This window comes from Lissotriton vulgaris, chromosome 2_1 (assembly GCF_964263255.1).
Source record: "Lissotriton vulgaris chromosome 2_1, aLisVul1.2, whole genome shotgun sequence".
Taxonomy (NCBI): domain Eukaryota; kingdom Metazoa; phylum Chordata; class Amphibia; order Caudata; family Salamandridae; genus Lissotriton; species Lissotriton vulgaris.
The window spans coordinates 944,037,446-944,061,041 of NC_141687.1; the positions used below are offsets into that span (position 1 = coordinate 944,037,446).

Sequence of the window (23,596 nt, forward strand, 5' to 3'; positions counted from 1 at the left end):
ACATGACAACAAACCCTGATGGAGCCTCAGTGGCTACCCTTACAAGACTATAATCAACAAAGAACAAGTGCCTATACTGATCGTAACTTTGTAGAGATGCTCTACTACCAGGACAAAGAAAGTTTATCAAAGCTGGGGTATGCTAGTTAATAGCTTTTTATTATTATGTCTGGGTCAAAAAAAGTATATTTGTATTAGTCATATACTGTTGAACAGAAACAACATTTTTTTGTAAACACAAAAACAGTTTTGGACAAAAAACAGTGAAGCATTAAAATCAAACATGCATTCCATATTCAATCATATCACAATCATACCTTCCATTCATACACAAAATACATACAAATACTCAGCCAGATTGAATACGAATAAACAAGCGGGATGAGTATTAGGTCTGCTGCAATATATACAATTATATACATACAATTTATACAGTGAATTCGTGTAAGTCTGAATCAAATAAATCAACAAAATCAAATGTCACGGTCAAGCAAAATATATAGAACAGTTTCTAAACCAATAGTGTAACAGTATATTCACACTAAGGAAAGAGCAAAATGAGCAGACACTGGACATGAAGGGGTTGTTGTCAGGTACCCTTACAAGACAGCATCATCTTCAGGACCTGCTGTAACAAGCAACCCTGCACCCTACCGGGCTGAACAACTAACCCTCCTAGGAGTGAAACATAATACATAAAGGCAGGACACTGACAGACTGAAATTTGGGAAATGCAGAAAGAGACGAGGAAAACAGGCTTCTGAAGTTATGCGCAAGGCTCTGATAGGCTCACTCTCACGTTATCTGCAAAAAACCACAAGTTTTTCTGCAGAGCCTCTTCTATTCCCCCCCCGCCCAACCCATCCCCCTCCGGGAAACATGGGCGATTCTTTTGAAAAGTTAACAAAACTATACTTCGGGATGGGGTTTTCCTTGGGGGTTGCGTGCTTGCTAGTTCGTTTCCCAGCATGGGGTAGAGGATCTGGGAAGCAACTTGAAAGAAGATGCCTATACTAGAGAATAAAAGAAATTAGCTGGCTGTCAGTTCTGCTCTGCAGCGTTGGTTCTGTAATTGATTCACAGTGGTCAAACATTCAACTCTAGATGGCAGTATATGCAAGGTGTGTGAATTCATACCGGCTCAAATCTGAAACCCTTTTTTCAGTTCTGGGAGTCACAAAGAAATGCGACCCTGATAGAATTCACTTTTCGATGCTCTAATTACCCCATGATGACGTGTGAGTTAGCATTATATGACTAACTAATGCATTTACGTAAACGCACTTATGCTGAATTCATATACTCACCTATTACTTATATTCGAATGTACGTGTGACCATATTAGTTTCTTAGCTTAGCCTGTGTGCCACCATTTTGTGTAACTCTCTGTGCCTGCGGGCTCTGCTCGCTCATGCCCCTCCCGCAGGAATACAGAAATATACTAAGACAGCAGTTTTCGTTTCTCGGCTCACTGTGGCCGAAACTAACAACTCGTGTTATCTGCAATGTTCTCATGCCCAGAGACGCCGAAGCCTAGCTCCCTGGCCTTGAACAGAGATAATAATGTATCCCTCGCAGGTGCAGATGCCTGCTGTATGAGAGCATTGTTCACTGGTCTGGGGCTCAGTAGTTTTCCACAAGGGGCGTACCCCATTTACTGTATTGCATTATAATGTATTGCTGTGATGCAGAGAGTCAGTCCTCTTGTTCGCACTCCTAGGAGTGAGGTCGGACAGGGCCCTCTCATATGAGTGTTGTTTGGCCTAATAAAGACTTTTGTTTTACTTCTCCACTGTCCGGCTGACTTCCTATAAGGTAATTATAGGTGAGTGCTGTAAGTCACTCCAGTGGATTTGAGCCACGCTTATCAGATGGCGCCCGAATAGGGACCCCGCGATAAGGATCTTTCTCACCCGTAAGTGGGTAGCAGAAGACCGGGGACCCGCTGGTCGGCACGGTGGGCCCGGGATCCCATTTGATGCCGAGCTTGGTTCTCGCAGCGCTGCCCCACCCTGCTGATCGGGAGAGGTCCCGGTTCGGATCTTACGCCGGGGTCCAGAAGGCGGAACTTGAAGCTGACCGTGTTGGTCCTGGCAGCCGGAGGTGGAGAACGGTAGAGGTCGGTGCCGCATACGGAAGGTGAGTGGTCCACCTGTGATTGCTGCAGGAACGGGAGTGTTCCGGGAGACTAGAATGTCTCCGATGGTTTGAGGAGCCGGTGTGCTCCTGGGGCTAGTGTGCTCCGGGGAACTCAGGGTACGAGTTGGTGCTCTGACAGACTTGACGGGGTTGGGGACGTATTTCGAGGTAATTGTTTGTGGCGATCCGACCGCATGGTACTGTGGTGAAGGCGTGGCTCATTGTGGGTAGACTCTGGCGCGCTTACTCTGAACTCCTAGTGTGGTGATTCAGTGGAGGTGTGATCCGGGTTTCCCGCGGTAAAGCGCGCAGTGATCCATAGTGCCGCACGGGTAGCGGATCCGGTCCCCGTCCTCAGAACAGTTAGCGTACTGTTCGGTCTGCGGTAGAGTCCAGGTTCCCCAGGACTTGGTCGACGGGCCTTGTCCCAGTTGGTAACACGTGTTTTGGAGATCTTGTATATGTGTACGTGGTTCGTCTATATGTTTGTGTGTGAATGAATTTGAGTTGTGATTCGAGATAAAGTAAAGATGCCGTGTCTTAGCAAGTTGCGATGTTTTGGATGCTGTTGTCGACCCTCAGATACTAGACTGGCCGAGAGCCAACCCGCGCCTCCTGAAGGGACACCGAGTTTTGATATGTATGTTAAACATGGACTGGTCCCGATTTTGTTTGGTACTTTGTGGCATCGATACACTGCTGATAATGTGGATTTACAATGGCCTTTGACGGGTTCTTTTGATGAAGCTAAATTGGATTATTTGCAAGACAAACTGTTTGCTAGGCGTAGCCGCCAGAGTATGTTCGACTCTTTGCGAATGTGGCAGAAAGAGGTCAGGAAACGTAAGATGCGAGAGGAGAAAGAGGAGTATAAAAAGTCCACCCAGACTATGGCACAGAAAGCGAAGGAACAGGTGGGGAATGAGAACGCACTACGCATGGAGCGCGCAGATAGACTTTGTAGGTTGAAAGAAAATAAAAGTTACGTAGTACGAGAGGACGACCCAGATGAGATGGAGGACATTTTGAACGCCCGACCCCCACCCCCGTATGCCCCGCAGCCATTGTACCCCTCCTTGCCACTTTCGGCCCCTAGTAGCGCCATTCCAGGTCCTTCAGCGAGTGCCCCCCAACAATCCCTGCCCTCGACACCCCTCGTTTCTCTACTCCAGCCCGCTTCACCTGCCCCCTCGCCATTTTCTTTAGCACTCCCTACTGTTTCAGCTAGCACCACCCCCAGTCAGGAGATGCTAACACCGAGTCGCGGCGCAGGTAGCGGATTGTTCTCACAGGTACGGAAGCTGCTTACACGTTCTACTGTTGGTTTGGATGAAAAAAGTTTGGTGGCTAACCAGGCATGTCAATGGGCCAGGAATAATATTTATTTGTTCGAAGATATCTGGTCCACCATGAAAGATTTTGAGCCGTTAATGCAGCAGCACGCTTTGTGGCACATGGCTAGTGTATTGATACCGCTATGGGAGCAGGGATATGGAGGTGTGGCCCCGGCGGTTTTGCGGGATATACAGGCTGGAGCGTACAGAACAAACACGGGGGTCAAGGAAGTGATGAGTAGTCTGCGCGCGCTTTTGCAATACAGGAATGAATTACCCTCTGCCGGTACACCCCATTTCCCGGGTCTCCACCCAATGCGAGAGGTGCACCCTATTTTTCATCCTGAGGTCCCCGAGTTGTTAGACCCAGTCACGAAGGCTGTTACAAGGAACAGAATTGATGCGCATTTTCAGGAGCAATGGGTGTACACGCCATGGAAGAGAAGTGAGGTGTTGTCATTGAAGGCTCAGCTGCCGGATTCTAGAAAGAATCCGACCGCCTATTATAAAGAGCTTACGGAAGCGGCGTCTTCTACTGTGATGACGTTGGCTGATGTTGAATTGTTTTTCGGGCTTTTGGTCCCGGTTGATGTGTGGCGACAAGTAAAAGGTACGGATCATACGGAGGAGCTGGGTGGTACATGGCAGGAGTTGCAGGATTGGGACAAAGAGCGTAAGCCAGGAGAGAAGCCGAAGGCTGAAATATTAGCTTTGCCAGGGCGTATTATAAAATATATGCATTCCCTCATTCCCCCGAAAAAGGTAGATTGGGACAAGCTGACGGCTTGCAAGCAGAAGAAAGATGAGGCGGTCTCTGATTTCTTTACGAGATTTGAGGAAACGTTTATGGATTTTAGTGGGCAGGATGTGTCACAGGATGGGGGGTTACGGCTCTTCGTCAACAGGTTTGTCACAAACTTATTGCCTGAAATATCAGCTAGACTGCAAGCGTCGGAGAGCACGTGGACGACGTCCTCTCCTTCGGGAATACTAAGTATGGCACAATATTACGAACACAGGGAAAATGAGAACAAGGATAAGCAGGAGAAGAAGGCTAAAGATTTGAAGACGAGGGTTTTGTTGCAGCAAGTGGCGAGAGGCAGAGGAAGGGGTGCGGGGCTGAGCCGCGGAGGTGGATTTGGCAGAGGTGAGAGCAGGGACAGGCTGGGACCGAATCAGTGCGCGAAGTGCAAGCAGGAGGGGCACTGGTGGAGGGATTGCCCGCTGCTTCAGGCGAGCGCTGGTGTAGGGCGCGGACGAGGAAGAGGTGGTGATGATAATGGAAGACAGGTGGTACGATCGGAAGGAGGCAGGAGGCCGGGTGGCAATTATTTTGACAATAATACCAATAGGCAGCAGTTACAGAGCGATGGTGCCCAGTACTATAACGATGATTACTCAGTTGATGATTTGACAGGGTTTTCCCACAACTAGGACAGCGTAGGACAGAGCATGGGACCAGTACTTATGGAAGTTGATCAGAGGGGACCTTATGTCGAAGCCGACTTACTAGGGTCCCAACAGAAATTTCTAGTGGATACGGGTGCAATGAAAAGTTCAGTGGCTCGTTCTCGGGTCCCAGGGGCGGCTCTGTCTGGCAAGAATAACATATCCGTGGGTTTCGCGGGAACTCCGGTGATTAGCCCCATTTCTAAACCTCTCACGTTAACGATTGGTCCTTTTACTGTTGATTCGCCGTTTCTATTGACATCAAATTGTGGTGAAAATTTGTTGGGTTTAGATTTATTGAAAAGATTGCATGCCACTATCTATTGTTCTCCGGACGGCGTGTATCTTACTCTAGGCCCCAATGTTGCCCGCCCACTACAGTGCTTTTCAAAAGACGACCCGCTGCCACCTGAGTTTCGAGGCATACCCGACAGCTTGTGGGCTGTCAGTGATAATGATGTGGGGAGAATGGACATTGCCCCGGTGTCAATAAGAGTGAAGGTGGGAGCCAAATTGCCCAGAATTCCACAATACAAAATACCTAGAGAGGGTGAGAAGGCCTTGTTACAAATAATTCAAGATTTAATACAGTCTGGAGTAGTGGAAGAGACTGATTCGAATATATGTAACAGTCCTATTTTGCCTATACTTAAAAGACGGTCACCTGATGCAACAGATAATACTCCTGATGTCTATAGATTCGTGATTGATTTGCGCCAGGTAAATAGAGTAGTGGAGCCACAGTACCCGGTGGTCTCGGACATCACTACGATATTGACAATGATTCCACCTTCGGCCAAATATTTCTGTCCTAGATTTGAAAAATGCCTTCTTCAGTATCCCAGTACATGAAGACAGCAGGTATCTTTTCGGATTCTCATTGGCTGGCCGTAGCTTCCGCTTCAAGAGAATTCCTCAGGGGTACACTGAGAGTCCTAGTATATATAGTCAGGCCCTGAAGGCACAATTGGATGATTTGGAACTTCCACCGGGCAACGTAATGTTGCAGTACGTGGATGATATCCTAATAGCTTCGGACGACGAGCAGGGTTGTCGGGATGCTACTGTAAAATTGTTACACCACTTGGCTAAGAGGGGGCATAAGGTGTCCCTTCCGAAATTTCAATACTGTCGAACGGAGGTCACCTACCTCGGTCACCTCCTTTCGAAAGTGGGGAGGAGATTGACGCCGGAGCGCATAAAAGCGATCACTAACATGCAGGTACCTAACACGCAGCGAGAGGTGCGCGCGTTCCTAGGCATAACATCGTATTGTCGTCAGTGGATACCTAACTATGCATTACTAACAAAACCCCTATTGTATCTGACTACCAAAGAAGTGCGCGAACCCCTACCCTGGACCCCCGCATGTCAGGAAGCTTTTGAGTTACTAAAGACGTCTTTGTGTTCGGCACCAGTTCTTGGAACACCTGATTACCAGAAGCCTTTTGTTCTTTACGTGCACGAGGCGGAAGGTTGCGCGTTGTCTGTCCTAACTCAGTGTTTCGGGGGGAAGCAGAGACCGTGTGCGTACTTCTCTGCAATGCTTGACAATGTGGCAAGAGCGCTGCCGAGTTGTCTGAGAGCCACGGCGGCTGCTGCGGTCTCTATAAGACAATCGGCAGGGCTCGTGCTGGGATCAGACCTCACAGTAATGGTACTGCATGCTGTGGACATTTTATTGAACAGGACACAGACGCAGCATTTAACAAGCGCTCGTCTGACGGGTTATGAGATGACCCTTTTTGCACCCCATGTGACAATTAAAAGATGTGCCACATTGAACCCCGCCACCTTGTTACCAAACCCCACAGATAGTGACACAAATGATGACGACATACATGACTGCTTGTATAGGACTGAGGAGGAGACAAAGGGGAGGGTGGATCTGACAGACAGACCCATGGAAGAACCAGACGGGGAACTGTACGTTGATGGATCCTGTTTTAAATTACCAGACGGGACATCGACAGCAGCATATGCAATAACGACATTACAGACGGTGGTAGAGACTTCTAGAATACCTTACAATTCTGCCCAAGCTGCCGAGATTATCGCCTTAATGAGAGCATGTGAGTTGAGTGAGGGGTTGGATGTCAACATTTACACCGATAGCCAATACGCCTTTGGCGTGGTTCATAATTATGGGCGACTTTGGGCAGAACGGGGATTCTTGACCTCCCATGGACAACGCATCCAACATGGCCCACTGATATTACGACTACTAACGGCACTGACTTTACCCAAAAGATTGGCTGTGATAAAATGTAGCGCACACAAGACAATAGTGGACGATGTCGGGCGAGGCAATGCTTTTGCCGACGAGACAGCAAAAGAGACTGCTAGAGAAAAATTACCACGAATGTTTGTGGCAGGGCCAGCACGATGGGTCCCAGATATTCATATGTTCGCAGACACGGTACAGAGTGTCAAGAACATACAGGGCAAGGCGACGGATGAGGAATTGAGAGCATGGAAGGATGGGCAGGGACGACTGGATGCGGATGAATGCTGGACAGATGTGACAGATAAGAGACGATGGATGTTACCGAATGCGTATGTCCTTCCAGTAGTGACGATGGCACACGGTCCTGCCCATGTGAGTGCGAAGGGCATTTGCAAGCTATTAGACCCGGTATGGAGCAATAAGAATATCTCTAAGATGGCCACCAATTTGGTTCGTCAGTGTATGGTGTGTTTGAGACACAATCCTGGAAAGGGTACCCCTGTCCCAACTGGAAATTTTGCACCCCCCTCTTTCCCTTTTGAGGTGATTCAGATGGATTACATCGAAATGGAAAGAGTCAACAACTTGAAGTACGTCCTTGTAGTCGTATGCGCCTTTAGTAGGTGGGTGGAGGCGTTCCCAACGAAAGACTGCACGGCTATGTCTACTGCAAAAATGTTGATAAAGGAGTATTTCTCCCGCTTCGGATTACCTAGGGTGATCTGGAGTGATAATGGCACGTCCTTTAATGCTGAATTAGTGAAGAATATATGCAAGGGTCTACACATCACCCAGAAGTTCCACTCAGCCTTGCATCCTCAGGCAGCAGGGCTGGTGGAACGGTTTAACGGCACACTCAAGTTAAAAATGGCCAAAATATGTGAGAGTACAGGTCTCCGTTGGCCAGACGCACTTCCCTTAGCTTTGCTTTCCACAAGAGTCACTGTAAATGCAAAAATGGGCGTCTCCCCGCACGAGGTGGTATTTGGCCGCCCGGCCAATATCTGGGGAGTGCCCCGACCCAAATGCTTTTCAGAAGTTCCTTACCCTCTGTTGACAGATTATCTGTATGCTTTGACTAAAGATCTTCGTTCTATTCATCAGCAGGTAGCAGACACTCTGAAGCCGTTGCCGGAGGGGCCTGGACACACCATCCACCCAGGGGATTGGGTCGTGGTGCGACGATACCAGCGGAAGTCCTGTTTGGAGCCGAGATGGTCAGAGCCTCGTCAGGTGCTCCTCACCACGCGCACGGCACTGCGGATTGACGGCAGAAAGGCGTGGACCCATGCCTCTCATGTGAAGAGGGTCCCGCTCCCGTTGCCCTATGATCAATGGGTACAAGATGGCATCGCTGACCAGGAGTGTGAAAATATTCCAAGATATGTTCCTTTCTCGGATGCTTCACTGATTGGAGAAGAGCACAGCGGAATTGAAAATACCGTGAGCTCTACCACTCCTTTTGTTGCTAGCAAAGAGATATCGGAAAGTTCAGCATCTGCCACTGATACACTAGCTTTGTTTTCTGATCCCGAAGTGCCAGGGAGCACTCGCTACAATCTCCGGCCCCGGAGAAAATAAGTACAGTGCTGGAAAATGATGGACTAAATACTGGAAGAAGGGCTTAGTGGACATTCTGAAAAAGAAGATTTAGTGGTAGGGATGGACTTGTAAGAGCCCTGGTGTTTAGCCGAAGATTGTGTTCTTTGAGACTAAAGAGTGGTGCGGGGCCCGAATTAAGTGCTTCCCTTATTTCAAAGTGCTGACCAACGACGTGGGAATAGGTATGAACGGTAAAAGCCTGCCTGTGAGGCTTTGAAGGACACAGGGAAGAAGATCCCTTTTTTAAGGGTTGAAGAACCCCTCCGGCCGGTTGAGGATTGTCTGGGACTATTTTTTTAGTTGTAGTGTGATTTTTATTTTTGATTTTTGGTGTTGCAGAGTACACAAAATGTATCCCTTTGGGCGGCCAATTCCTGATGAGGAGCAGCCTTTTGCAGCTCCCCCGAGACGTGAGCCTGATTCCCCCTGGTTGGCCCTTTCCCGAAAGGGAAAAATTGTGGTGGTAATAATATTTTTAACTGCCCTTCTGGTGACTCTTGGAATATTGTTCTTCCTAGATAAAAATTATCCCGTTCATACATTTGCACCCACACCTACTGCTGTTCCGGAACACAATATGTTAACTGTTGAATATGGCGAAAGAATGATACGTACCAATTATAAAGATAATGTTTTTATTAAGACTTTGCATCATGCACATGCCACTACCAACATGACAGATTGCTGGGTTTGCGGGCTTTTGCCTTCTGCTGCTTATAAGAAAGATAGATTCCTTGCTCTTCCTTTGACTCCGGTAAATAGTTGTGTGGGATGGTACACCCTTATAGGTCTAGTTAAATATTTCCAACAGCCAGATTCCCTAACACCCCGACTACAAAATAGGGGGTGGACAATGACTATGCGAGTACGCCCTTTTCCTTCAGCTTCCCTTGGACGAATATACACTGACGGACGTTTTGACCAGACTTTTATAGAGACATGTGAGAAAAGGTTGGGCCGATTCTTGACACCTAATGATACTGATAGACTTAGGGATAGTTTCATGAAATTGAATGCCACTTTGTCTTATAGGCACCCCCCTAAGAATAACGGCAGCTCCAAGTCTTTGATACCCCTTGCTGTGGTGGGTCCTCCTCCGTTTTTCTGTATAGAGGGAAGGGGTCCCATCAAGGTTGGAAATAGCTCTTGTAATGTGACTGCATCAATACGTCTGCCAGTTAGCCCCTCTTTGATTGCCCCACCCAGTATATATTTTGTATGCGGTGAAAATGGATACTTATGGTTGCCAGAGGGTTGGGGTGGGGTGTGCTACCTGGCTTATCTGATTCCTCCTGTATATGTGGCCCCCTCTGATTATCACAGAACTCATCGACGATTCCCCAGTCCTCAAGAGCAGCCGCAAGAGCAGCGTAAAAGGAGGGAACTTCAAGTAGAGGACGTTGATCAGACAGATACCTCGTATCAGCAATGGACTGATTTTTCTAAGGGTCTGCTTCCTTTCTGGGGTCCTATATTCAACAGTAGAGCTATTAGACGACTTTCTAGGGTAATGGAAAAGGTGGTTCTGGTTGAGGCTGACATTACGACTAACATCTCTGTTGAGGTTCAGGCTATGAGATTATTTACGATCCAGAATAGGATGGTCCTTGACGTCATACTAGCCGATAGGGGCGGGGCCTGTCGCGTCATCGGGACATCTTGTTGCGTTTATATCCCTGACTCTGCCCCGACTGTTAACTTGGCAGTGCAAAAATTGCATAGATTAGCGACTGAACTGCACCAAGATAATGGAACATGGTCTCTCCAAGGGTGGCTCTGGGGTGCCTTTTCTTCATGGGGCTGGAAAATACTGATGGGATTGGTTGGAGTAGTGAGTGTAATTCTGTCATGCTGCCTTTGCATATATTGCCTCCCTCCATGTTGTTCAATGTGTGCTGCAAATATACGTCCGAAAAAGAAGTTGCATGGTCAATATACCACTTCTATGATTACTGAAATTCCTGCTGATGCAAGTTGGTTAATGTTTATTGCAGAAGATGTTCTCGAATGAAGTAATGTAGGCCTGCCCCTAGAATGTATGTCGGCACTACCTTTTGGCAATTAAATGAGGCTATAGTTAGCCAATGATGCTAAAAGGAGGGTCTGATAGAATTCACTTTTCGATGCTCTAATTACCCCATGATGACGTGTGAGTTAGCATCATATGACTAACTAATGCATTTACGTAAACGCACTTATGCTGAATTCATATACTCACCTATTACTTATATTCGAATGTACGTGTAACCATATTAGTTTCTTAGCTTAGCCTGTGTGCCACCATTTTGTGTAACTCTCTGTGCCTGCGGGCTCTGCTCGCTCATGCCCCTCCCGCAGGAATACAGAAATATACTAAGACAGCAGTTTTCGTTTCTCGGCTCACTGTGGCCGAAACTAACAACTCGTGTTATCTGCAATGTTCTCATGCCCAGAGACGCCGAAGCCTAGCTCCCTGGCCTTGAACAGAGATAATAATGTATCCCTCGCAGGTGCAGATGCCTGCTGTATGAGAGCATTGTTCACTGGTCTGGGGCTCAGTAGTTTTCCACAAGGGGCGTACCCCATTTACTGTATTGCATTATAATGTATTGCTGTGATGCAGAGAGTCAGTCCTCTCGTTCGCACTCCTAGGAGTGAGGTCGGACAGGGCCCTCTCATATGAGTGTTGTTTGGCCTAATAAAGACTTTTGTTTTACTTCTCCACTGTCCGGCTGACTTCCTATAAGGTAATTATAGGTGAGTGCTGTAAGTCACTCCAGTGGATTTGAGCCACGCTTATCAACCCTCTAACAGAGGTCTTCAAACTTTTTGATGCCCACACCCCTGTGGTCAAACATTTTTAAGCTTAAGGACCCCATTCTGAAGAAAATCTTTAGAACCTGGTACTCCTCATCATTGACAACAGTCGACAACCATAAACGCCCCTAATTCCCACAGCAAATAATTTTTATGGTGGGGGAAATAATATTAAACTGTGTTTAGATAACAAAAAGGTCAGTGAACGTGGGTATGTAGTCAAAGGTGCAGCTAAAAATAAATTGCCTCGTTTATGAGAAATTGGCTTAGGGCAGCGCCACAAGTCTTCTTGCTGCGCTGCCCTATGCCAATGTGAAAGGGCAGGAATGCACAGTATTTATGAAATACGGTGCATTCATGTCCTTTTCCTTAGCGTTGGTGCATAAATTGCTGCCTAGCACCAACATAGACAGGATTGTTTTTGTACAGGAAGGGGCACCTTGCTTCAAAAAAACAATAATCCAGAGAGGCGTTTTCCTCTTTCTTTGGGAGCTGCAGAATGCAGCACACATGGAAAGAGGGGAAAAAAGGAGAAATTAAAACATTTCTCCTCGTTACGCCTCTGCTAGGGAGGCGTCCGTTTATGGAGCTGCCCCAGGTTTACGTGATTTTGTAAATATGGGGCAGCATCAAAATCCATGGGTGTTGCGTGGGAACCCCACACAAAGCCCATGGAACACCTTCCTTGACGCAGAGTAAGGCAACACAGTGACTTGCGCTGCTATGTCTTACCCCATATCTATGAGCCATGCAGGGTGACTTTGCAAAGATGCTTGCGCCGCCAGAGAGTAAAAAAAAAATGATGCTTTGGTGATGAAAGCCTCTCATAAATAAGGCCCAAAATATTCTGTATGTTTTTAGGTATTTCATTATCCGGTATCTACATATAAAATAATGGGCAGCGTAAATGAAAAATAGATTTTAAAAGTTGTTGCTCAGTGGAAAATGCACTGTAGTACATTATGAAATCTCTTATTAGTTAATGCACTGCAAAGGTCTGTGTGTAACCAGAGAGCCACAGAATTAAATCTTGATTGACGCAGTGGAGAATAGTGACGTGTATTTTTACTGCTACGAGGTCACAGCCTTATGACAGAAAGCACTGTAAATATGTAAGGCATTACTTTATACTTGCATTACGCACAGTGCAAGATAGAGCACTACAAAATGTACAAATAGTTTTACAATAAAAAGGTGCTTCCAAAATGTAGATTGTAGTAATACCAAAGCGTATGTACTGCAATTTTCTTTTTTACATAACTGTCCCTTCAACACACCTTTAGGGGTACTAAGGGCTGTGTAAATGCAGTTAAAATTAAAAGCACACACTTCACAGCTCAGTTGTTAAATATTTTGCTCTACCACTCAAAAAACAAAATCATTGTCATCACAATGGTTGGAGTGATTTGATCAATTAAATCCAGAACCAGCTCCCAAGCTCCTTTCACACTTGCAGATTAACTGATAGGCACATTTTCATTTCACTCAGGCAAGCTGGCACCCTGGCGTGAAAACTTCACAGCACAAGAGACTCGACTGATTGAACTTCAGCTGATTACGATCTAAATTAGCCACATGAGGACTGCTATCTTTATCCAAAAAGAAAGCAAACGTTTTGGATTGCAGGCACAAGTGAAGCTGGGGAATGAGGGACCCCCTTCCCAGGTCTCCACGGTTCCCCTGGGGGTCGCACCCCACAGATGGAAGCCCTCTGCTCTAACACCAGTTGACCGCCAGTGTTTCTTTTTAGCTTCATTGATGTAGTCAGTCGGGTCTGCACTCTACTCCTGGGCTCTGGAAGTGCAGTGGCCACAGTCATAGGGCCTCAGGTTTTGTGAGATCTTTGAAAGCTCCCAGAAACCTCTGCTCATGATTGTGGGTATTGTTATTCCTTTTCACTGCCATCGCCTACTCTTCGCCCTACTGTCCCCTAGCCCTCACCTGCTTCTGCAGCCGCTCCACCTCCTCTTGCTCGGCTCTCAGCTTCTCCTCCGCCTCCTTCTTGCTCTTGGTCTCCTCCTGCAGGCGCCGCTCCTCCTCCTGCTGCCTCCGCTCCTCCTGCAGCCGGCGGGCCTCTGCTTCCAGCAGGACCTTCTCCTCGGCGTCCCGGCGAGCCTTCTCCTCCCGCAGGACCCTTAAGGAAAGCAGGGATCAGTCACTGGGGAGGACAACACATGTGTAACCAACCACCTCCCAGAGCCAAGCCCAGGACTCCTCTGGGGTGGGGCGAGCCTTCACCCCCGCTGCCACTCCACGCTGCCCACCCACTTCAAGCCCAGTTCCTGCCCCTAGAGCTCTCCAACAGCACTTTTTTAAGGGGAAACATCTGAATCAGATCATTAGACGGCCAAACAATCCCCAACATCTAAAGCTACAACAGATCCAGGCTGCATGACACACCATGCCCACCAGCAGCCAATCTCACAAGGCCAGCTTCACCCAATGGAGGCTCACCGGTAGAGCTTCACCCTGTTCCCTCATCAACCATTTCACATTTATACTGTTTTTCTTCCACCCTTGACATCCACTGTGCAAATATTGCATGCTCCTTGTATGACTCGTGCATACCAGCTTTGCTGCAATGTTATTTACCTTGCAAAATGTAGGAAAAATGTTTGTTTGAAATGCTGAAACAGTCAATATTCGTTGACTTTAAGTGTTCTGTGTGTATTGTATAGTTTCCTGAAACCCAGTTTGGCTGAAGTTCATGCCATAAAAAAAAATAAAGAAAAAAATATAACTGTATCTGCCACCAGCCATTAACCTAACAGAAGTATGTACCAGCAAAAAGCCATTCGCTGAGAAGGCAATTTACAAGTAATCTTAGTATTTCACCATGGGTAGTATTACCTCTGAATTAATAAAAGGTAGAACAGCTGTGCATATATGCGAGATTTCTGAATGCAGCTTTTCAAGGAATTTCAAACGTTTTTCAATTGATCCTCTAAAGACAGAACTTGCCCAAATAGGCCAAATTCTTTTAAAACACCAATCAAAAAATGAAATAAAATCAATAAATCGGGAATGGTGACCTTTACTTTGAAAGACGGCGTTCAGTAACAAGCACCTCCTTTATGAATCCTGGAAGCTGCAGTAGCCCTTCGAGGCCAGAAAGGTGACCGCACACCATTTTATGGAGCGAAAGGGAAGACACTGACAGTCTACAAAAACAGTACTAAATCTGTGGCCCTAAAAAGGTGGGAAGGTGGGTGGGGTGAGCATTCCTGGAGTCAGAGACCAAAGAATGTTTAGCAACGGTAAGGGCTGTCTATGTAGCAGCCCAGCAGATATCCAGGATGGGGGCATTCCTCTTTAATGCAGCATTAGTGGATTCACGCTTCATAGAAAGGTCATAAGACCGTTTGGCCTTTTCATACACAGTAATAATATCAAAAACAATCCATATGTCTGGTATATTTAGAGGAAGCTGGGCCTGTGTTAACAGCACCATAGATCACAAAGAGTTGCTTGGCGTTTCAAATCTCTTTAGTCTTATCGAAAAAATAATTTAAGCCCTCTTGATATCAAGAGTATGCAACAACTCTCTACCGGGATGAAACATGCTGGAAGAAGGTACGCATGGAAATTGTCTAATTAATGTGACAATCACACACAACCTTTGGAAGAAAAAGGTGAGTGCTTGATGATATTTTGTTCTGAAGGGCATGTGTACGGTTTCACAGAACTTGAAGTTCACATCCTCCTGCCAGAGGTAATGGCCATTAAAAAGGCAAAAACCCTGGACAGATGTTGCAAATCAACTTCATGGAAAGGCTCTTAAGGAGGATCCATCAACTTGGATACTACCAAGTTCAGTTCCCAAGGAAGAGAAGGCCTCCTAAATGGAGGTAACACTTTAAGCCCTAGTAGGGAATCCTTAACTACTATGCACCGTGAGGGGACGTATGGTCGCCTCACGGTGCACTGTAATGGGAAAAAAATTTAAACCAGATTTGACCAGATAAAGAAGATATGGCAATATGATAATTTCCAGACAGCTTCACATGACCTTTTGTTTGTCGATACATCAAATACAGAATCTCTTCCTTTTAAATGCATTTGAAGATCTTGACGAAAGACATTTCACGTCTTTCATATGGCCATGCAGTGCTCTGGCAAGTTCAAATGTCCATATTGCAAGCCTCCAGTAACCAGAATGTTAATTTCAGGGATGAACGGCTGGGATGAAACATTCTGTCCGACGCCTGCAGAGCAGGTCCAGCCTGATCCTCAGTTTCTGACACAGCCGATGGGATGTCTGTAGACTAGTTGGATAACAAACACAATAAGATGATGGACGGAGTGCTGAAACTTTTCAGACACTCACCCCAGTCACCGTTCTGGGTTAGATCCATCATAATTCTTTAGCTCACTTCACCACCCTAGTTTGGATCCAGCAATATGCAAATTGGTCTCGACCCTGTTCCTCATGGGAACAGTACAGCCTGAACTGCCAGGCCAAGTCCTCCCTGGACTGAAAACAAGTATCCTGGGGCCGGTTTCAGGGTTTTATCCCTCATTAATCAGCCTAGTTGAATCCAGTGGCAAAGTAAGCAAAGGACCCACATCTGCTCATACCCTGGCCAATTAATGTGACAAAAGCAAGGTGGATAACACCACTGGCACGGCCAGTCTGGAGCAAAAAAATCATCTTCGCATTTCAGTGCCTGGACTTCGTGTTCATACTTGGAAGCAAAGGAACTGGAGGGAAAGATTAAAGAACTTGTATGGACAAACTCGTCAAAAGTGCATTCCCCAAGGCTCGAGCTATGTAAGTCTGGATTCTAAGTATGGTATTTTGTTTTTTTTATCTGATCCAAACAAATATTTATGGGCAGTTCCAGCAGCAGCAGATGTCTTCCAGCACTTCCAACAAATGGCTGTTTTCATGTTTTGCATCCTGCGAAGGTGAACTGCAGTCGGACAAACACCTCTTGCCAGTATTCAATGCTACATTGTTGGAGCCTGCCCACATCCTTCCCTGATTCTTCTAGTAGTACGTGGTGGGCATATTGTGGGTTTGTTTCAGGAGCCAGCGAGCCTTGATCCCTGCATGGAAAGACTTCAGAGCCTGGTGGCCCGCTTGCTTCTGCAACATACTGTTGTGATAACTTCTCTTGGTCAAGACCACCAACCGTGGATCACAAGACACACCCCAGTCCTTCAAAGAGGCATCCATCACTAATGTGAAAGTAGGAAGCAGTGGATGAAACAGCATTTCTGTCTGAAGATAGTTGATGCTGCACCACCAGTGCATGGACAGGACAATGTTCAATGTCAACTGGAATCTGTTATTGTACTTTTGCCGACTTCTGACACCATTGGTCATCTACACACAGCTGCAGCGGTCTCATATGTAGACTTACATTCCATGCTAGAGGGATGAAGCCATGGAACCAAAAGAGAGGATGAAAAGAAGGACTGTGCCATCTGGAGTCCAGTGAATTTCTGGTGCAGAGATCAAAACCCTTTGAGAAAGAGACATTCTTCCTTTTCCCGTGTCCAGCACCATACCAAAGCATTAAGTACTTTGACTGCAAACTAATATACATTTTTTGTAGTTAAGATGAAGGCCTAACTTGAAGAGGAATTCTATCATCATCTGAAGATCCTGCATTAGCCTTTGACAAGGGGTTGCTTTCAGTAGCCGGTCGATAAACAACCCTTTCTTGCACAGGAATGCAGGGGCCACTGCCATGGCCTTCTAAAAAGCTTGTGGAGCAGACTTCAATCCAAAGGGGGAACCTTGTACTTGTAATGATGGCTTCTAATCTTGAAGCTCAAAAAAACTCATGTGCTTGGCAAAAAGAGGTGCATGAAAAAGGTTTAATACACTCATCCAGTTGCCTTATTGCAGGTGAGGGGAAATGTATAGGTGAGGGAAAATTTGATGGGGACCAGACATTCTCAATCTTTCCCCTTTGACCAATTTGTATTCCCTTTTGAGGTCTAAAATTTGGACAAAGCATGGTCCCCTTCTCCTTTAGAAAATATCAGGAGTAGACTCCTCTGTTGTATTGCTGCTTGGGGACAGGATCTAGTGCTTTTTTTCAAGCAGTTTTTCAGTCTGTTGAAACAATTGATCTAGAAAAGATGGATTCACCCCCTTTGGTGGAATCTAGGGAGGCAGGATGGACAACCTAACCATTCTGTACAACAACTAGCATACGGGCGGTCCCCCTCTAAAGGGAGGTACATACTTGTTTATAATTAAAACGATCATCCAACCTAATTAGAAGTTCTGCTTTGCCTCATCGGTCAGGGAAGAGGTTGCACACAACTGCAGGGTTTTGGAAAGTGCGCAAAATTTGTTATTCCTAACCTCCTCCGCTGTCCAGACGCCCATAATGAATTAAGTGTGGGGTTGGCAGATTACGCTTTTTGGTCCTGAAGCGCAACAGATCATTTTGAGAACACAGAGGCACGAAACATGTTGACCCGTGTTTTTTTTTTTTTTAAGTTACACAGAGCTACTTGGGCCCATCATACCCCTTAAAAGTAGCACCAACCTCCCTTTTTTTTTTACCTAGCAGGGGAGTCTATATATTAAAGGCTAATCTGACATTCCATATTCAGTTTTAAATCACTGTCGCACACATCACAAACTCCTAACTTGGATATCCTTGCAGTCAAACCGCTAAATGACACTTCGGGTGACCGCTTACGCATTACAGCACCCACCCGACGAGGAGCGCCCGCCTGATGAAGTAGCCCCAACATCCCTAGGGTGTGAGAGGGCAACAAGAAACAGTCCTATTGACTGTTCTTAATGTCCTGTCCAGAACCTAGATATCTTTCTTGTGTCTTTATCTCTCAGGAACAGCGCCCCCTCTTTTTGATTAGATTTCCACAATTGCTAGATCTGCCTCATCTCGTGCCACTCCAATCTAGGGTGGTCTGAGGTCACCATTTCTTTTTTTAGAATATCAAGTAAATCTTCCCTTTTTCACTGTAGATAATCCAGAAATTGGTTCCTGGAGTTGCAGAGGGATCTATCCTATTGGCTTAACAGCGCAGAAAAACGAGCAGCTCTGAAAATGCCAGGTGACTTTTAGCAGGCTTGCCATCTTCTGACATCATTATCAGGAGAGTTTAAAGACTGAGCCTGTAACTACATTCTTACCAGAGCTCCACCAAATAATCCACAGGTACTACACCTCTCAAAAACTTTCGATCGGATTATGCCACACTGAACTTCTTCTCCAAACCACTTTTTACAGATGCCCTGAGAAAGGATTGAAAAAGTGCGTATGATATGTCCCAACAGATGTAGAAGCAAGGGAACAACTGATTATGTCCGAGCAAGACTATATTCGGATAGCCCAAAAAAATATAGACTCTGACACCTGTGGAGTAATCTTCTGAATGTTCAACTTTCTTGCAGCACTTTCAGAGAAAATAATTCAAATCATCTGTTAGTGACTCTCAATATGGAACTGACAAAGGATATGGAAACATCTCAGGCCAGACTGCCAAAGAATCAGAATCCAAGTCGGACTGATGCAGAATTGACCCATGGCTTTTAGAACTGGGGGATTCTGATCTCTGTGCCCTTGTTCTTTTGCAAGAGCAGCTAGGAGAGAATGCATCTCTTCCTCCACATTCACCTGACATCTAGAACAGCAACTTCCCTTCGACATGGCAACCACAAATGAATGAATGAATGAAAATGAAATGAAAAAGGATTTATAAAGCGCATGGCTGCCCGGGAGCGTCCCAGCGCTGAGAGTGCAGTGGAAAACTGGGAGGAGGCGGGGGGGTGAAGGGAGTGAATGTTAAAATTATTGTGGGAAAAGATATGTCTTCAGCAGCTTACGAAACTTCATATGGTTCGGTTCAATTCGCATCCGGGTTGGCAGAGAATTCCACAGGGTTGCTGCCGTGACCGAAAAACGTCACCCTCCAGTGCGAGCCTTCTTGACTCTATGAACAGTGGCCAAGTTGCCTTGGGATGAGCGCAGGGACCTAGTAGTTTTATAAGGGTAGAGTATTGTTCCTAGCATAGGGGGCCCTTTACCCTGCAAGGATCTGTGAGTGATACATAGAGCCTTAAATTTGATCCTTTCCCTGACTGGCAACCAATGGAGAGCTCTGAGCGCTGGTTTTGCTGATGCTCTCCGGTCAGTGCTTGTCAACAGCCTCGCTGCGGCGTTTTGGGTGCGCTGAAGGATGTTAATAGTGTATTCAGGCGCAGCCATAAATAGGGCGTTGCTATAGTCTAATCTGGATAAGATGAGACCTTGAATGAGCAATTTTTGGGACTGTGTCAGGAGTAGGGGGAGAATCTTCCGAGCTGAGCGAAGTAGGCCCACACAGGTACCAGCCGTCTTTTTGGCCTGAGTTTTCAAAGAGAGGTCTTGCTCCAACCAGAACCCTAAGCTTTTGAGTTCTTTCTTAGGTTGTGGGAGAGCTCCTAGACACGATGGCCACATGGAGGTGGGAAGGGAAGTTACTTGATGACCTAAAAGCATAAGCTCTGTTTTTGTGCCATTTAATTTAAGTCTCGAGTCAGACATCCAGTTATAGATTCCTGCAAGACAATCATGCAGATTTCTAAGCTTATCTTTTTCCAGTGAGAATGAGACAACCATTTGGGTGTCATCAGCGTATGTGACAGCTTTGATCCCAAAGGGAGTGACAACATCCTCCAGGGGGGCCATATAAATGTTAAATATGATTCAAATGCTGAGGAGGCTGAGCCCTTTTTCAGGGGATAGATAAAGCTCATCCTCAACGGAAAACATGTCATTTGCTGGAGGGGATGGTGTAGGTTGTCAGGTTCTCTTCCAAGTGCATAGAGGATCTTATTCTTGTTATGGACAGAGAAAACCTGGAAGGCAGGGAGCCCCTTAAATCTTCAATGAGGCACCACTCAACACGGAGTCCAATTACTAAGAGACCCTCGAAGAAGGTTTCAACGTCAAACGATGTTCTGAACAGCCTCTCAATATTGACCGGGAGCAAGAGTGCAGGTGAACCAGGGAAACTGCCCACTCACCTCCTGTAGTAGCAGAAGCAATGTCAATGGAAGGGAGAATGAGTGGAACTAGACCCTCCCCAGAGGTCAGGTCGATGTTGATGCTTTAGTTGGCGGTCTTCTGTCAATTTTACAGAACAACCGTCTCCCATCCGTCGGCCTTCTATAAGACATCTTTCAGCAGTCCTTTGTGGAGTGAGTCAGGAAGACTGACAACACAAACATTGTTGGAGACATTCCTAAATATATTCACTATACCAGATGGACATTTAACAAAAAGGATATACAAAATGGCTTATAACAGGAAGATGAAAAGTCCACTGGAAAAAGGGGTATAAAAACACCTATACCCCCTCAGAAAAAAGTCTCCGAACGAACAGAAAGCCTTAAGAACACGAATGAAGTTTGAAATTCTACCCACCCCGCCTTTCACCTAAAACTGGTGCTTCCAGCCAAAGTCAGCTTGATGAAAAGCAGAGCTGTGTCCATGATTTTTTCGTTGTCTACAGTGCTGCAGTGGTTCTTACTAAGGTACCATTCCCGATTTTTTTGTTTTCTTTATTTCTCTTCTGTGAGTGGTGTTTCAGTCAACCACCTGTGCAATGTATACAGTAAAATGCTCGAACATAAAAAGTCAACTGCATAGGAGAACACAAATAATGGGTGGAAATGGTTGATTGAATAATTCTTAACAGGTATTTCTTCCGGGTAGCATTCCATTCCCTCAACTTCAGTTTGTAGGTGTCATTTCAGACTATGTGCAAATCAACGTCACCCACTTTCCAAAAGGAATACTCCCAATTTAACAGATGGACCAAGTATCTTCTACACAGCAAAATGAACAAGCCAATGTATTTAGCCGGCTAATCGGACCTCATTTGTGACGTGCAAGAGTTGAAAATCTTGTGTGTGGCCGAGGTTGATTTGTGTATTTTTGATTTTCTTATACAATGACACAGCCTGGATAAAACAAGCCCTGTCAAAGTCAACAGGCCTGGCATGCATTGTGTGAGGAGCTTTGAGGAGAGTTTTCCAGGAAAAGCGGTCTTCTGCAAGAGAGGGCTTGCCGAGTGCAGCTAGCAGAGCTGAGAGTCTCCAGTGCAAAGCCCCTTACAGGACTGGGAAGCCGCTTCTTCTGCTGACACATCTGTGCCACCATCTGCAAAAGCAGTGGCCCGATATTGATCACATCAGTGCAAAAGCAGTCTGTAGCCAGGTGGCTAAAAAGATGCAATACAAAAATATCTGAAGAATCCACAATGGTTAATAAGCATGGACTTCAGTAATTTTTTTGTTAGGAGTCCATTTCTGGATATCACACACGGCTTGTGGTATTGAGATTCCCAAATACCAACAAATTATGTATAGAAAAGACATTGCAGCATCCTTCACTAACACCAAATCTTACATTATATACGTAAATCTCCTTTGACTGCCCACTTCCACACTAGGGGTATGGGAGAGGAAAGTTTGCTGGTCTTGAGGCTGGTATGGCGAACGAGGTTCACAGTCTGGGTTGGTCATTTAAAAAGACATATATGCCTTTCCCTGTTCTGGTCTCTACGCCCACTAAACACTACCGCTACCATAATCATTTCTCCTCTTTGCTGCACAGCCCTGTGCTTGGCTCAGTGCAGGATCCACCTCTCCGTACTTGCTCTCACTACCTGCATCTTTCGGACCTTTAGTCCCACCCTTTACTATATGCCTAGGACACAGACGGCTAAAACGCTCCTTTTCACCTTCTCAGTCAAAAAAGCTCTCAGTCAGGCCTTTGACTGACTTACCTCTCCCGTTCCTCCTGCTCCCGTCTCTCCTCCTCTTCACGCTCTCGTTGCTCGCGGGCTTGGCGTCGCTTCTCGGCCAGGAGCTTGGCTGCCTCCTCCCGGTCAGTGGTGCCCGCTATGGACTTACTGGGAGACGCAACAGCCAAAGATGGTGCAGCTGGTGTCGGTGTTATAACCGGTGCAGGCCTAGGCTCTGGAGTTGGGGCTGCAGCAGGGCCGGGAGCTATCTCTGCACCACCTAGAAAGCAGCCAACATGAGAGAATATGAAAATCACCACAACACGTTCTTTTAAAGTTATGCTGTAAGAGTATTTAGCTTAGATCTGGTCAACCATTCAGTCACAAAGGAGAAAGAAACTGTTCTACAGGTGGAACTAAACTGTATAGGAAATTAGTTAGCTACCATTCTCCCCAGAAAATGGGATTCTCCTCAAATGTGCGTAACTGAGGCAAGAGCCCTTTTCAAACCATGCAAATAATTTTGTAAACATATCGGTCTTTTGGACCTTTCAAGAAACATCATACAAGTCACAGAGACAAAGGCATTGTGGACTTCCTTGAAACGTCATTAAGACCTTTTATTGGATCAACTCAATGACTGCAACTGTACCAAGGCTTCAACTCTCACAATTACCAAAGGCTGTTAACTGAAAGCCCAGAGACTGGAAACCATATACTTGGAAGATGGAGTCTTCCTGCCACCTAACTTTGTAATCACTTTCCTTCAAACAATTCCAACAATATAGGACTGGTGTTCTCAAACTCAGAGGACTTTTGGGGCACTCCAGCGCATTATGAGTGCATGTGTTCTGTGGCATTGTAGATTCATGAAGACTCAATCATACATATAAGACGCAGCACATGACACATTTCAATAATACTTTCAAACCCACCAACATAGAGCAATTACACAGATGTTCAGATTCAGATGTTCCCAATAATATAATTTCCATCTCTTAGAATGTTCCACTGTGATTTCAATTCCTTCCTTTGTTTTACAGGACCAGGCAGATGCTGATCGCTCTCACCCAAAGAATTTCTACTTGTGGATTTCTCTTGCCAAAATGCCTTCCATCTCTCTTCAGAGGACCAGTGGTTCCTTACGTTCCTCTGCCGGAAGACTTTCTACCAGTGCCTTTCTCCCAAGGACTTCAAACCTGCATATCACCCTCAAAGAGGACAGTCCAATGTTGGGTCTCTCCTCCAAGTCGGGCAACTTCTTGCTGTAGGATTTCCCTCCACTGTAGACCTTCCATAGGTGGATCTGTCCCTTCCCTGAGGATCT

At 46.0% G+C, this 23,596-nt stretch overlaps 1 protein-coding gene across 11 annotated transcripts in view; it reads right to left on the reverse strand.

Annotated features, from left to right (window-relative positions):
* MAP7D1 (MAP7 domain containing 1) overlaps positions 1–23,596 on the reverse strand; it is a 268,439-nt gene that overhangs the window by 15,298 nt on the left and 229,545 nt on the right. For all 11 annotated transcript variants that reach the window (XM_086956478.1, XM_086956482.1, XM_086956480.1 and 8 more), the window contains 2 exons: positions 22,312–22,549; positions 13,489–13,681 (listed from right to left, as the gene is read on the reverse strand). In XM_086956478.1, coding sequence (XP_086812604.1) covers positions 13,489–13,681; positions 22,312–22,549 — 431 coding nt within the window. The remainder of the gene's footprint in view (positions 1–13,488; positions 13,682–22,311; positions 22,550–23,596) is intronic.